The following is a 15183-nucleotide window of genomic DNA, read 5'->3' as shown; positions in this document are numbered from 1 at the left end:
GTGAGCAGGGATTGTTTGGCGGGCTGCGTCCCAAGTATCCGAGGGAGCAACGAGAAGGACAGTCCACCGCGTTCGAGTCAAAGTCAACCCCGGCAAGCGGTAGGTACCTAGGCACTAGCCCAAGCACACAGGTCCACGTACCTTAGAGTACACGTCCTCATCCAGGTAAGACCAGGTAGCTCCAGACCAGATAAAGAAGGTCCAATCTCAATCTCAATAGAGGCTGGCCTCCAACAATGCCAAACAATGCTTTGCAGCGGAACTGGTGAACCAGCGACGACGGGGTTGAGTACTTGGTGATTGTGGTTGTGTTTGTGGTGAAGGGTCAGGTACTTTGGGGAGGGTCGACGTCGGCAGGTACGGGCGATCAGTATGGCCGGCACTGCGTCGGGTCAGGTACAGGGCCCGGTGAATTTCTTGGGACGGCTTGACGGCGCAGTGACACACTCAGCCAAAGTCGGGCCATTGAGGGATTGTGGACGTGTGGTGCGTGGAATGGACTCAATGGAGGGGTGGGTGATGGGGAATGGGAATTGGGAAAATGGAGACTTCCGTCATGCGACGGCCGAAAGAGTTGGGGAAGTTCCCGGTCAATGCGGTAATCTGATTGGCCCATGGATTGTTGAAGTGTTGAATTGGCCAGCGGGCAGGGAAGGGAAAAGGCGAAAAAAGGGAGATGCGATGGGACCGGACAGGGCAGGCACGCCACACGCACCAACCAGGCAAACGGGAAAGGACCCTTGGCCCCCGCTTGTTTATGGCGGACCCCACACGACCTCACCTCACTCACTATCTTACTATGTAAGGTCCAGAAAAGGTACTTGCGCCTCATGGACCGGGCAGGAAAAGAAATCGCACAGGTCAGAGATGGCCTTACCTGGGGGACGCTAGACTGCTAGTGGCCAAGCACTTTGCCAAAATTGGAGCTCACCTCACCTAATAGCTCTCTGGAGATTGCCCCAAGGAAGCTGCCCTGTCCACGACCGCGGCCGGCGGCCTGCCTGCCTTGGACTCACTGGGCTGGACCCGAGCTTGAGCCCAGACGGACACTGCTGATGTGGATAGGCTACATAGGTACCGGTACAAGCTCTATCCGCGGACGGGCTGGCGGCCTGCCTGCGTACCTGCACAAGCCCTGACTCTCACTGTCTGGCGCAACTCGCACCTCTCTCAGAAAACATTGGGCAGAGACAGATACACAAACGTAGATCCGGCAGAGAGTCGGGAGAGGGAGCTCGACAATTGAGACAGGCGGTGTCCGCCTGCCCGTCACCGCAATGTCAATGTCAATATCGATGGCAGTCTTGACTCCAAGATAGTCTTACTCTTGAGTCTTCCGCGAACCCCCCCGCCCCGACCAGTCCAAGTTGAGACCAAGCTGCCTCGGCTGGCGCTTGACCACAACAATCAATACCTTAGTCGGGAGGCGCCCATAGCTCTTTCTATCTTTCTTATCGTCCCTTGACGCACATAGGAATGCAGCAGCCTGCACTCTGGTTTGACCGCATCTCATTCTCAGTCTTGCCCAATGGCCTCGGACTGGATTGTCAGGGAGGATCGACATTCGCCAACTTGGCCGCCGGGGTGGCTCTGTGGTGTAATCAATCTGAACACGACTGGGTCACGCATCCAACACATACACACACAAACGTTGATACATGACCAACAAGAGGGCTTACACCGTCAGCCAGAGACAGAGGCTCCTTTGTCTGAGTGGGGGCGAGGCGGCACCTAGAACAGCCTCGCTGGCCTCCTTGCCCGTATTCCTTGCTGTCAGCCAAGGGATCAAGCTATTTCGAAGCCTGTGTGTAATTTTGTGTGTGCGTGTTTCTTGGTAAGGGGAATAGGCAAGAGATGATGCAGTGCATCCATCCAGAATGTACGGGTACAAGGCCATTGGGATAATGCGCCATTTGAATGACCAAAAGGAGGAAAAGAAGCAGCAAAATACCCGCTTGCAAGAAAGTTCAGACATCAAAACCAAGGACCAGGACATTGCCGACGGAATTCTGCGGCGATAGTCGTAACTGCGAAGCGCCGTGATGAACCCACGGCCAAAACAGACCGGCGACGGAAGAGGGAGAGAAAAAAAGGGAAAAAAGGGGCAAAAATTATTCTCGAATAGGATAACCAGAGAAAGAGAAAGAGAGAGAGAGACAGAAAGAAAATGCCCAAACGGGCATCTCAGCACCCATGCTCACATTCCCCGAAACCCGGCATGCCGCATCCACCTCCGCCGGTTTTCGGTCCTCCCCATCGTCACTCCGCCGACCACCGGGCATTGCGCACCCTCACTTGAAGATACCCGAGAGTGTGTATGCGAATGGTTGTTATTTTCTTCTTCCCACTCACACGGGAACACTCACATGGTCAACGGCTCCCTGTCGTGGCTTGGGGACTTTTTCTTGGAAGTGACAGGGCCAGGCCATCCCGAGGGAAGCCATGGGAGCGAGTAGTGTAGGGGTCGAGGTGCCGTCTGACCAGGCAGTCCAACGTCTCACTCGAGGATGATTGATGACTGTGCTTGGTCGTCCCATTGCCAATCCCAGCGCCATGGCTTATTAGGCGCCAATGCCCGGTTCCTGGACTTTGACTGACACCGATTTGGGGGGGGTCTGACCTGGCATCCGGGCCACCGTCCGTTGTCCCACGCACGAGATGAGAAACGTCCGAAAACAATGTCATCCCGCGGCGCTCGAGTGCCTGAATCGGTAGCACTGGAAACCAAATCTCAGTCTCCCCTGCTGGCCACCAGTGGAGAAGCAACGGTGTTTTCTTCTCTCTTGCGTTCTGGCAAGGGCCTGATCTGAATCTCGATCGGACACGGGGGGACAGACAGAAACAGAAACAGACGCCCAAGCCCATCAAGGTAACCCCAACCCACGGGATTGGAGAATCGTCTGGAAGAATTGGAAGACGAGAGCCGGAGCGAGCGACGAGGATGATGCGCCGCACCGCTTCGCACCGCACCGCACCGGCAACGTCCCCAAGCTCCATCCAGCAGCAGTCTGTCTCCCGTCTCCGTCCCCTTTCCCGTTCGGCTGTCCTACACCAAAGCCCATGGACCATGTTGAAGGACCATGTTGGAATCCAGTGCTGATATCCAGCACACTGCAGTGGATGGACTCAGAGGTTCCGGTCCCTGCGATTTTCGGCGGATATTCTGACGCTGGCGTTGCATCCATCCGGGAAGGGGCGGGAGAGGTGGTCCAACACTTGGTGTGGTCTGTAAAAATGCCGCCCTTGCGCCCCTGGAGGGAAATTGATAATTATTGCCCTTCGTTTTCCTCGCCCATTTGCCGTCCTCTCAGAGACTCAGAAACCTGCAAGAGCGAGTGAGCGAGTGACTTTCCAAAAGGTACGAGATCCACTTAAACCTCTCAACAACCACTGCCTGTCTTTTTTTCCACCTTTCCCCCTCCCCAGACTTTTTTTTTTTTTTTCATCTTGGTCGATATTCCCTGCCAGCACAGCATTGCCTCTCAACCCCCTTCATCCCTTCGCTGCATACCTTGTTGCAATCCTCACGCGACAACTTTTGGCGACGTCAGTCCAAGAGCAGAGTGTTCAAAATAAGTAGGTTAGCTCAATTGCAGGTAGAGGTACTTGCCTGTTTGTTCCCTTTCCATGCACTTGCACTTTCCCACCCTTTTTTCCCCCCCCGTGGTGGTTGCTTTTTGCGGATATGTCGAGTGTCGTCTGTTCTGCCACCGCCATCGAGGGGTAGCGTGCAGCACTGCAGCTAGAGCTTCGCAAGCATCAGCCATGGCACCCGAATTTCCACCCCCCTCCAAAAAATACACCGGTCCCCAAAAATACTTCCCTCTCCCCCCAATTCTTTTCCCTCTTCGGAGCTTGCAAGAGATTCTCACAGGCCTCGCCTGCACGCACCATCTCCCAAAACTTTTTGGCGTGGTCCCTTAGCTCCCTCAAGGTGAATCCACCGATTTCGAGCCACCACACACCACCTCATCCCGGTCGGTACCTGGGCGCGCTCCGTTGCCCCATCATGAACCTCTCTCTTTCTCACCCCTCCCCCTCCCGCCACCCCTCCTCTTCCTCGTCCGCTCTTCCTCTCTCTGTCCCAGCAACAAATAATCCCTGGGAGCTTCGACAGAATCCAAAATTTTGAAAGGCTGACGATCTTCTCCCTCTCCTCGCAGCTTGTCTCCTTCCACTCCATCCTCTCACTCTCCAATCCATACTTCTCCTCCAACGTCGCCGCTTCTTTCTTTCCTCTCACACCGCTCTGCTCGACTCGACTCGACTCGACTCCGATTCCTGACATTCGCTTGATTTCAGGACTTCACCAACTTCGTCCCCAGACTTCGACTTCGTCGCCTGGTTGCTCTTACTCTCTCTCTCTCTCTCGGTATGTCCTCGCCCCAGTCTCCCCCTCCAAAGCTCAATGTCGCCGTCTCGTCGTCCCCCGTCCCACCCGACTCTCCAGCTAGGTCGCGCCTGCCCCTCCTCCAGGGCTCGGCGCGAGCATCTGGGGTCTTCCGCTTGCGGCGGTGACACTCGCTCATGAAGCTCTTTCCACAAGCTCGGCTGGAAGAAAGCCTCTAGCTGACGAGCAGCGAGCTCCTACTCCGACCTAGACAGCCACACAAATACACTTCGTTTCCCGAAGCAATTGCTAACCAGTCTGCTCCCAACTCAGGCCAAAACAAAGCAGGGAAAAGAACCCCAAAAGAAAACTCACCTTTTTTTCACCTCACAACCGCCAGAATGTCCGCCAAGTCCATCCTCGAGGCCGACGGCAAGGCCATCCTCAACTACCACCTCACCCGCGCTCCCGTCATCAAGGCCTCTCCTCTCCCTGTCCCTACCAAGCACAACCCTCCCCCCCGGTTGTGCTCTCTGCACTTCCCCGAGGATGCCAACGTTGAGGATGTCCTCAACCAGGCCGAGGTCACCTACCCCTGGGTTCTCCAGCCCGGTGTCAAGTTCGTCGCCAAGCCCGATCAACTGATCAAGCGCCGTGGCAAGAGCGGTCTCTTGGCCCTCAACAAGACCTGGCCCGAGGCTCGCGCCTGGATCGCCGAGCGTGCTGGTAAGGAGCAGAAGGTCGAGACCGTTACTGGTGTCCTGCGCCAATTCCTCGTCGAGCCCTTTGTTCCTCACCCCCAAGACACCGAGTACTACATCAACATCATGTCCGTCAGAGATGTAAGTTGTCGCAGTTTCCTGACTTTTCGAGCTAGTGTTTGCTTCTTGGCAGAGGCAGACGCGTGGCGGGCCGTGGTCTCCAATTCGGTGGCGGGGCCGGAGGGGACAATCCATCAATGAGTCGCGTGTGTGTGAAACACCACGCACCGCACTGCAAAGTGAAGCTCACCGGCGGTTGAAAATGAGAATAATTGGAAGTAAACTTTGTTTGGCAACTACGGAAAGGAATTTGCTTGCTTTATGGCATTTCCTATCCATGGGTCAAATAAGTGGATTCCGCCTGCCGGACTGCCCTTTCCGGTAGCTTTTCTCCCGAACCGGACGAACGGATGCCACGAGACGAGGCCTGTGGCCCGTCCACCCCGTCCACCCATGCCTCTTGCAGAAGCTCCCATATGCACACGGCCGCCCTTCCTCCTCATCTGTCAGATTCTCATAACAAGTTATCGATGCTAATCATGTATTGCGATAGGGCGACTGGATTCTCTTCACCCACGAGGGTGGTGTCGATGTCGGTGATGTTGACGCCAAGGCTGAGAAGCTCTTGATCCCCGTCGATCTCTCACAATACCCTTCCAACGACGAGATTGCCGCGGCTCTGTTGAAAAAGGTTCCCAAGGGTGTTCACAACGTGCTGGTTGACTTCATTACCCGGTTGTACGCCGTCTACGTCGAGTGCCAGTTCACCTACCTTGAGATCAACCCCCTCGTCGTTATCCCCAACGAGGATGCCACCTCCGCCTCTGTGCACTTCCTCGATCTTGCTGCCAAGCTCGACCAGACTGCTGACTTCGAGTGTGGTGTCAAGTGGGCTATTGCTCGCTCCCCTGCCGCTCTCGGCCTGACCAATGTCGCCGCCTCCAACGGCGAGAAGGTCAACATCGATGCTGGCCCGCCAATGGAGTTCCCCGCTCCTTTCGGTCGTGAGCTGACCAAGGAGGAGGCCTACATCGCCGACCTTGACGCCAAGACCGGTGCCTCCCTCAAGCTCACCGTCCTCAACCCCAATGGACGTATCTGGACTCTGGTCGCTGGTGGTGGTGCTTCCGTCGTTTACGCCGATGCCATTGCCTCTTCCGGTTTCGCCGATGAGCTAGCCAACTACGGTGAGTACTCTGGTGCTCCCACCGAGTCTCAGACCTACCACTACGCCCGCACCGTCCTCGACCTCATGCTCCGCGCTCCCCTGACCGAGGAGGGCAAGGTCCTCTTCATCGGTGGTGGTATTGCCAACTTCACCAACGTCGCCAGCACATTCAAGGGTGTCATCCGCGCCCTCCGCGACTATGCCAAGCAGCTCAACGAGCACAAGGTCCAGATCTGGGTCCGCCGTGCCGGCCCCAACTACCAGGAGGGTCTCAAGAACATGAAGGCTGCCACCCAAGAACTTGGCCTGAACGCCAAGATCTTCGGCCCCGAGATGCACGTCTCCGGTATCGTGCCCTTGGCTCTCGTTCCCGGCAGATGGGAGGCCAGCGGCGCTGAGGAGTTCAGAGGTTAAAACGGTATAAATGAAATGAAATGTGTGTGTGGGGTGGACTTGGAGAACCATAGTCAGGTATCATGGGTGAGACGAAAGGAAGTTTTGCCTGGTACTTGAGAATGGCATCTTGCCCACTTTCTTGTACGCTTGCAAGTTTACGGTGTTTATGACGGCTGGTGCAACAATGCTCTTGACGGGAGGTCGAGGGCCGGGTCCTTGTATCGTATGTATGGAGGGCATAGTCGACGATCAGATGAGCAAATAATTAGACGCTCTGTAATGTGATCTTGACTGGAGGTTCAATGCTTGTTTATTGTTCCACTATCATCGTGATTTCTGTATGAAACCAGTGGCCATGTCCCGTCGCCATTGTGGTTGTTTTAGTTTGTCGCTGTGTACATGGGTGGAGTTGTGTCGAAGAAGGGCTAAATTCCCTAGCTCCGCCCGTAATGATGTTTGTTTCTGTAAACGTTTTGCTGGAAATACTGGATAAGCTGTTATGAATAAGAATCGTAAATGAAGACGGAACCATGGAGCTAGTGGTATCCCCAAAGCCCTCAGGCTGCCATGTATTGTAGACGCTGTCTTTCTCACCCAGCGAAAGGAATCCTGACTATGTGTGCTATTACTGATTTGTAGCAACTACTGGAAACCCATCTTCCCCGGCCGAGTTGACCCATCATGTTCTTTGGACAATGGAGGAAAGAGTCTTGCTTAGCCCCCCCCCACACACATACCCTTATATATCTCTGTCTCTGCGCATACTCATATCCCTCGTAATGTGTGTCTGTGTGTGTGTGTGAGTGTGTTCTGAGCTGTGTCAACAAAGTGCTCTGGGAGTGGCATCGAGGACCATGCATGACATGGGTAGCTCTCCCTTCATCAGGGGCTGGTTCCAAATCTGGCGCTTGAAGGCTTGGAGACTGTTCCCTTTTGGGGGATGGCGGTCCTTCAAGGCCATTAGTTCTCATAAACGAACTCGCACTCTTATTTGTCTAAATGCCACCGTCCAGCCTTTCGTTCATTGGGTCGTACATACACACTCATGATTACGTTTGAGACAGGGCGGAAGCGGGCAGGACAAGGGGAAATTATTGAATGTAAAGAATAAAATAAGTCCGCAAAGGGTCTTCACTAGAGACGGCCGCCTCTTTTTAATTCGAGCCTTGGTGGTGGAGTTCCATTGCCTTTGGAGACTTGTACTTGGTGTTTCTGCCACGTTTATATAGAAAATACTTGGGCACAAAATTAAATAGACACCTTTTTCGTCTGACCATTGCTTGGAGCTGCGGTAGTATATCATGCAGGAAACATTCAAGTCTGTGATTCGCGTTGCTTCCGTTAAGTTCTTGTTGCTCTTCATCTGGGAGGTTAGGAACGATAGGATCCAGGTCTAGATGAATTCAAACAGTCCTTAATTAATTTCTTTTCTATATCTGACGAGTCTATTTAAAACACTGTACTCTGTCTACAATTTAAAGCAAACGAAGAAATATATTCTAAATAAATTTCCTTTGTTAATAATTACCTATCGTTTCACGACAATTTATATTAACGAATACGCTAAGGACGTTAAAAGAATGCGATGGATGGGAGAGTGTGAAGACTGGTTATCTCTTTTCCGCTCTCTGAACTTCTCGGCTGCTATATACACAAAAAGCAATGCACTGGCATCATTATGTACGCCCACGAGCGTGTACACCCTCCAGCATGAGCGCTTCGAGCCATCGAGTGCCATGCCCATCCTAGGTTGGTACCAACGGTCCCCATCTTCACTCTCACTAGTCTCGTGGGAGTGGGTAGACCAGTGGCTACGCAAAGCAATATATAGCGTATATACAGACTTGGTAAGCCTCGACCGGAGGCTCTCTCACACTATTTCTTTTCACCCGTCTTCTTTGAACATTCACCATGAGAACTTGAGATCAGGCACTCATCCCCCCCATGGAAACTAGCTGATCCCCCCCCGGGCAGATCTTATTGAAGGACCTCCGTCAGGTTAAAAGGTAAGTATAATGAGATGACATGGTACTTGATGATAAATAAAGATATCGTACATGGGTGTCGGTAGACATGCGGCCATGCAGAAACTCATAACCATCACAAACGATGAGTGTATTGGAGCCTACATGAACACCATTTCAATCTTTATCCAAATCTCATAAGACAGACATCCAGATTAGCCGCTCATAATGGAGACGAGTTGGACTACACCAACGGATGACAGAAGCCGATGAGTACTTAGGCAACCTATGTTGGGCGACAATGGCTTGTGTGCCTAGGAGAACGGCCTCCCCATATTCCTATCAAGGACGAATAAAGACAGGAAGTCTCAGGCATTCGCTAGTCCTCTTGGCTACCGGGTACATGGTATTGCAGGAACAAGGCACAACAAGCCACTCGGTATCAGAGAACGGCAGGAAAGAAGTCACAGGCAAGATGAAATATATTTCCAACGTACTTGCGTGACGGTCCCGATATATACGGAAAGGCCCTAATCGATGTGGCAACTAAAATGGTACCGGAGCAAATTTTTACAGCAAACAGAGACAATCTCCCCGTTCTTGCTCGGTTAGACAAAACGCAAGAGTCTGCCTCTTAAGTTGAAGCGCAGACCAGTACGCCTCAGCACAACCCTCTAAGACCTATTGTGGTGTGAGTGATCGCGGACCCACCAACAAATTGGGATGACGTTGACAACAATAAATCGACTTCCTCCAAGGTAAAGCAATCATCGCGTGACAGGATACACGTCTTAAGAAAGTATCAATTGGGGTTTATAAACAAACCGCGGGGGATCTATCATGCCAGAGAGAAACCAAGTCATTACCTCCAAACCGTACTAATGAGCCACACACAACATCCAGCATACGCTCCCAGAGCTTTTACAAGAACAAAAGAGCAAGTAGAGGTGCAGCAAAGGCGGCAAACTCAGGGCGAATTGCAATGCCGGCATTTTGGTGAGTGCTCGACGAAGGGGTAGGGGTGGCGCTGCCAGCAGGAACAGTCGAACCGCCCGTGTTTGTGCCGGGCGTGTTGGAGTCGGAGTCTGCGAGGGGAGTGACAGCAAGGCCGGTGATCTCCGTCTTGCCGTCAACATTGTAGACCTTCTGCTTGACGGTCCAGTCTGAAATGGAGATGATTTTGCCGGAGGGCTTGTTCTTGATACCGTTGTTGATCAGGTCCTGGCCGCCAGGGGGAACGTCCGGCAGGGTGAAGTTGTTGTTAAAACCCTTCTCCTTGATGAGGGACGAGGTGCACTTGGGGGGGCTGGGGTAGGAGGAGGGAGCCTTGACGGCTTGAAGGGCCTTGAAGTCGATCTTATTGTACTGGGTAGCAAGGTTCTGGTAGTCAATGAGCAGCGTGACGGACTGATCGTCGTTGACCTTGACCAGGCCGTAGTTGTTGTCCTCCTGGCTGTACTCGTAGACAAGACCTCCAGAGAAGGTGGAGTTCATGTCGGGGCCGTAGATGGAGCCAATCTCGGTGAAGGGACGAGGGGTGACCTGGTTGCAGCCAAACTCAGAGAAGAAGACGGGGACAGAGGTGTCCTTCAAACTGGAGACGAGTTGATCGTAGGTGGAAGTCTTGAAGCTGGAATCACCGCACCACGAGTAGGAGTTGAGGCCGAAGAGGTCGATACGGCTGGGATCGTTGGCGTCTCCGTTCTCGGCACATTGGAGATAGTTCCAAGAGTCCACGAGGATCTCGCGAACGTCGGCAGCGGAGTAACCGACGGGGATAGCGCGGTCGGAATGCTTGGAGATGTAGTTCTTCAAGTCACGAGTAACGGCGCGGAGGTACTGAGGAACATACTCAGCGGTCTGGACGTTATTCATGACCTCATTACCGGAGAAGAAGGCGAGAGTGTTGGGGTAGCTCTTGAAAGCCTCAACGATGGCAAATGTGCGGTTGAGGTAGGCAGCGTAGTAGCTGGTCCAGGGCTGGAAGCTCGTGATACTCTCGCCGACGAGAGGGGAGTTGACGTCGAGAATCATGTACATGCCAGCTGCGTTAAAGACGGAAGCGCATGCATCATGGTTCAGGTTAGGGTCGAGGTTGTAAACACGGATGGCGTTGGCGCCGAGGCGCTGGAGCACGGCAGCATCGCGCAGGCAGATATCGCCATCGCTAAGGGGGTCGCGACCATGGGTAGGATCGTAACCGGCGCTGCCGCCAATCTGGTAGTCGACACCAACGATCTGGAACTTTTCGCCGCCTCCGGTGACGAAGGCATTGCCCTTAACGGTGAGGGGCTTGACGGCGACAGCCAGGGTCGCACTCAATGCGACGAGAGCAGTTTGGACCTGCATATTGGCGCCAAATTAGATTAAAGTTACACGGCAATGTTGATGCTGCTGCATGTCTTGGAGAAAGCGTGAAGGGGAAGGGGAGGGAGATCGACAGAATGTGGCGTCGCCAGTGTGCTGGATTCCGACAATGGAGTTGTCTCTCCACACGAATCAACCGGAACTTGACTTGTCTGTTGCGCCCTGATCGACGCCGCGATGGACTGCTGCAAACGTTGAACCGGTCGGCTGGGCCAAAAGATCCAATGTAACTGCAGTGAATGAGGGAGAGAAGACACGGGCCAAACTCACAAGCATGGCTGCAATATCGGCAGGATTATCTCGACGCAGTGTCTGTGATAGGCGTCGAGTATTAAACGTGTAGTCGTAGAAGAATTGGTGATGTCGGTATTCTTCGTTTGTCGTGCCTTTAGTTTAAAAGGTGGGACGAAATCCAAGAGAGCGCCGAGAAGATGAATGTGGGTATTTGTGAGCCAAGGCAAGAAAAGAGAATTGGGACGCTAAAAAGGGTCCAGAAAGGAAACAAAGTGTTTTGGGTGCTGATGTGGTTTGAGAGAGTGACGAGAATCGAAGGAATTCGAGGTGAAGTGGTTGGAGGAGAGTGTGTTTGGGTGTGTGAGAGAGATGCCGCTAGCCGGGATGTACGGTGCTTTTCCTTTACACAAACGAACAGGCACGACTCTGTCGAGCGAGTGTTGCAGAGTGCAGACTGTGAGAGGTCAAACTCAGAGAGGAAAGAGAAACGAGGTGCGACAGGGTCGACAGGGTCGGGGCCAAGAGGAGGCAAGCGATGGTAATAAGGAGGAGCTCGGCGAGACTTGACACAGAGGAGGGAAGTCGCGACATCCAATGTAAATTAAAATGGAAAAGGCACCATGGCTCCCGCCTGCCGGGTATGGATATGATGCTCACTGCTTTTATCTCATCTCGGCCTAGCGTCACACAACCATCTCCAGGGACCAGCACCATCCGTCCGCACCTTCTTTGCCATGTACCTTACCTTGCCTTCGCACCTTCTCCCGCCAGTAATACTGAGACGGGGTACGGATACAGTGGACGGGAAGGAAAGAGCAACAGGGACATGTCCGTCCGTCCCATCTCGAGTCTCTAGTACTCCCCCGCCTGCACGTCTGCGGCCCAACCCAGACTGCGGCGACTTTTCCCCCCTCGGACCTTGCTCTCACATCACCGTCTCATCTCAGCTCACCTGTTGCGCCTGTCCATTGGTTCTTTCGCCTCCGCCCCATGTTGCGAGTAAAAAAACCAGTCGAATTAGTTTCCGTCTCACAGGCGGCCTCAGCCCCGTCGTCGTCGACTTTTTCAGACCAACAGTCCTATCTATCTTTACAGACACACTCCTCTATAGATCGCCGTCGTTAGCTCGCGACTTTGCCCAAAGTCTGCTCTACTAGTTGCCTTTCTTTCCGTTTGTTGTCCAGCCACCCGTCATTCACAGTACCAACCCTCAGCTCGTGAGGTCACACACAGCCTCTCGGCATCTCAATTCCTAAAGCAAGGCCCTTCGCACACATACTTTCAGGGCTGGGGAGCGTCAGAGACGACAGGGGCCCTCTCTTTCTGCCCCCTGCCTCCACAACCAAAAGTCCCAGACGCGAGAGAAGCCAAAGAAAGAAGAGAGAATAGGATGGCCCGGGCAGCTTGCTGGTCCGGGCGTAATTGAGTGAGCAGACAGGGGCAAGCCGCAACGAGGGAATCAGTGGACGAGAGCGAGGGGCGCTGACTAGTCGCCCACTTTCTCACTCTGCATGTGCCAAAGCTTGGCTTTTCATTATCCATACGAACCCAGTGGCCAGTCTGAACTAATCTCCTTGTTGGTCCTCAACAAGCTCGTTTATCTGCAGGGCCGTTGTGTTCTATACCCACGTTGCAGGGCTCCATCTCTTGGGCCTTCCTCTTCCGAACAGACGACAAGCTAGCTGTTGGTGTAAGCTGATGTTGCTTTCAGTCGGAAATCAGTGACAGGCCCGAGTCTTCTTTCTAATTACGTTCTCATTGAGCAAGACAACTCCCGGAAGAGACAGCCCCCCTCGAAACGGGATGAGACACCACGTTCCAGCTTTTCCAGGACAATGCGCCAGCCTATCCGGAGCCAACAGGAGACTCTGAGACATGGGGGGCGGTGGACGTGGATTGATTGACAGAACGAACGACGGCCAACTCTGAACTTTCGCATTCTTCTCCGGGCTCCCCTTCCGCTGAGGATATCCGATGTTTTCACCTCAGCATGGTGTCATCTCTACGCCTTGCTCCAAGGGTTCGCCTGGGAGGGCCTCTTTGTTGTGAGCAGAAACCGCCTCAACGCTCGGGCAAACTGCTGTCGCTGCAACTCTCTTTCCCCAGGAACACGCTTAGGAAATCAGAGACGGTGATTTTGAGACGATTTTGCCTTTGGTCAGCACCCAACTTGGTTCTTTGTTCGATGCACCACCATCCACGTGAACCCGACAACCACCCGATATGGCCTGGCGACTGTTCCAGCCACCAATTGGAATTGTGGCGGCAGATTTCTTCCGGCAGACTTTCCGTGCTGTATTGGTGGAGATGACGAAGCCTCGTCGATGCGCAAATGGTTTCCCATCGTTTGTCCTTCGCAAGCCACCGTACCTGAGCAATGCTCTGCGCCGAAAGCTTGTGCTACCAACAAACGAGATCCAGGAAAACAAAATTTCTTCGTTTGCCTCCCTCCTCCTCATCGACTAGTGTCTTTAGTAGCGCCCTACCAGCTGCAAGGCACGAGACGATGGCAGCTGCGTGCAGTGCATCGCTTGTCACGGCATGGCATGGGAAAAGCGGATTTCCCTCGTGCCGTGGAGCCGTTGAACACGAAGGAAGTCCTCTCGCAAGTGCTACCCCGCCAGTAGTCGATCACTCTGACGCCCCATCGCTGCCATCCTCGTGACTGGCGCTTTACAACGGGGGCGAGAGATTGCACTTCAGCATATCGTATCTCGGCCGGGTGGATGGGTTCTGTCCAGCACAAGTGCTTGATTGTGATAGACTCGCATCCCTTTACTGGCCCCCACATGGTTATTGTCTCACTCACCAAAACAGCCCCCATCTTATTTGACTCTTGGCGGGGGAGAATAATTCACTCACTGACCAGGGGCAAACGACCGGTAGACACGGCCCCGCCCGGCACCATGATTCCGTGCCGTCATCGGCTCCGACGGCCGACCTACCTGGTTCACCGTTACGGCATTGCCACCACATTCTAGCCTGCGCTATCCGGCAACTACAACCGAACTTTGAATTCCATTGCCCGCCACACGGCATCGACCCCAGATTCCTTGGCCGGGCAGATGTTGCAAGGCACCTTCTAAAATGCCGTAATCCGGCATTTGCTCCCTTACTGATGGCTCAGCCCAGCTGCCATTTTAGTCCGTTTTTTTTTCTAAATTAAGCACCCGCTTTACCGCAGGCATTGCATCGCCAATTTCTTTGGTGCTCTTCAGAAGCTTCACCGGCACCATATGCAAGTCTCAGGGCTTCAAGCTAGTGCCGCACACACAGATTCGATCTCCCGTCATCTCTGTACAATCTCGCCGTAGTGATGTCGGCAAGAAACATATCTGTGCCGTACTCTAAACCCTGCGTCTGAAAATTGGCACCCACCAACTAGATCAATTGAGACACAGGCAAAGAAGCCATCGTATCATATCCTATGGGGAATGAACGGGATCGTTGTCGCACTCACAGAGCTGCGCCACGCTCTGTATGCCCTCGCCAGCTAATGCGTGTGCTTTCAAGTTGTGCGTAATCTGCTGCCAAGAACTGGGATACTTTCATCACGCGATCTCCCGTGCCAGACTAGGCTCAGGTGTACTGGCTACCTCCTCACAGCTGGAAGAGATCCGGTACGGTTGTATGTTAATTGGCTATCTCGGTAGATGGAAGCCCGTCAGTGACGATCCCATTGCCGTTTCCCGTGCTGTTTCCCCCCGTTGAACAGGAAGAGCCTGACAGGTTCCTGCCACTGATTCAATGGCGATCAGACAGCCGTTTAGACCTTGCAAATGCTACCAGCCTAGTCGACAAGTTAATGGCTTTTCAGTTGTTGACGATAGGTGATTATATCCTTAACACCACATGGTCTAGACCTCTCTTTTTCTGACGGCATCATATTTGTTCACCAGCGTCTATGGCGCATTCGAAGACGTGCAGTCGCCTAGCTTCGCTGTATCTTCGACCCTCATGTTA

At 53.4% G+C, this 15183-nt stretch overlaps 2 protein-coding genes across 2 annotated transcripts; one reads left to right on the top strand and one right to left on the bottom strand.

The window, feature by feature from the left end:
* Positions 1-4731: 4731 nt before the first annotated feature.
* Positions 4732-6673, top strand: CORC01_02379 (uncharacterized protein; the record flags this gene model as incomplete). The annotated part of the gene is made up of 2 exons (XM_022614029.1): positions 4732-5172; positions 5645-6673. The coding sequence occupies 2 exons, from the start codon at positions 4732-4734 to the stop codon at positions 6671-6673; spliced, it is 1470 nt and encodes a 489-aa protein (XP_022479527.1).
* A 2867-nt stretch (positions 6674-9540) lies between these two features.
* On the bottom strand, positions 9541-10968 carry CORC01_02378 (glycolipid anchored surface protein; the record flags this gene model as incomplete). The annotated part of the gene is made up of 1 exon (XM_022614028.1): positions 9541-10968. The coding sequence occupies one exon, from the start codon at positions 10966-10968 to the stop codon at positions 9541-9543; it is 1428 nt and encodes a 475-aa protein (XP_022479526.1).
* Positions 10969-15183: the final 4215 nt, after the last annotated feature.

Source organism: Colletotrichum orchidophilum (assembly GCF_001831195.1).
Source record: "Colletotrichum orchidophilum strain IMI 309357 chromosome Unknown Scaffold_13.1, whole genome shotgun sequence".
Lineage (NCBI taxonomy): Eukaryota > Fungi > Ascomycota > Sordariomycetes > Glomerellales > Glomerellaceae > Colletotrichum > Colletotrichum orchidophilum.
This window is presented reverse-complemented; position numbering and strand designations above follow the sequence as displayed.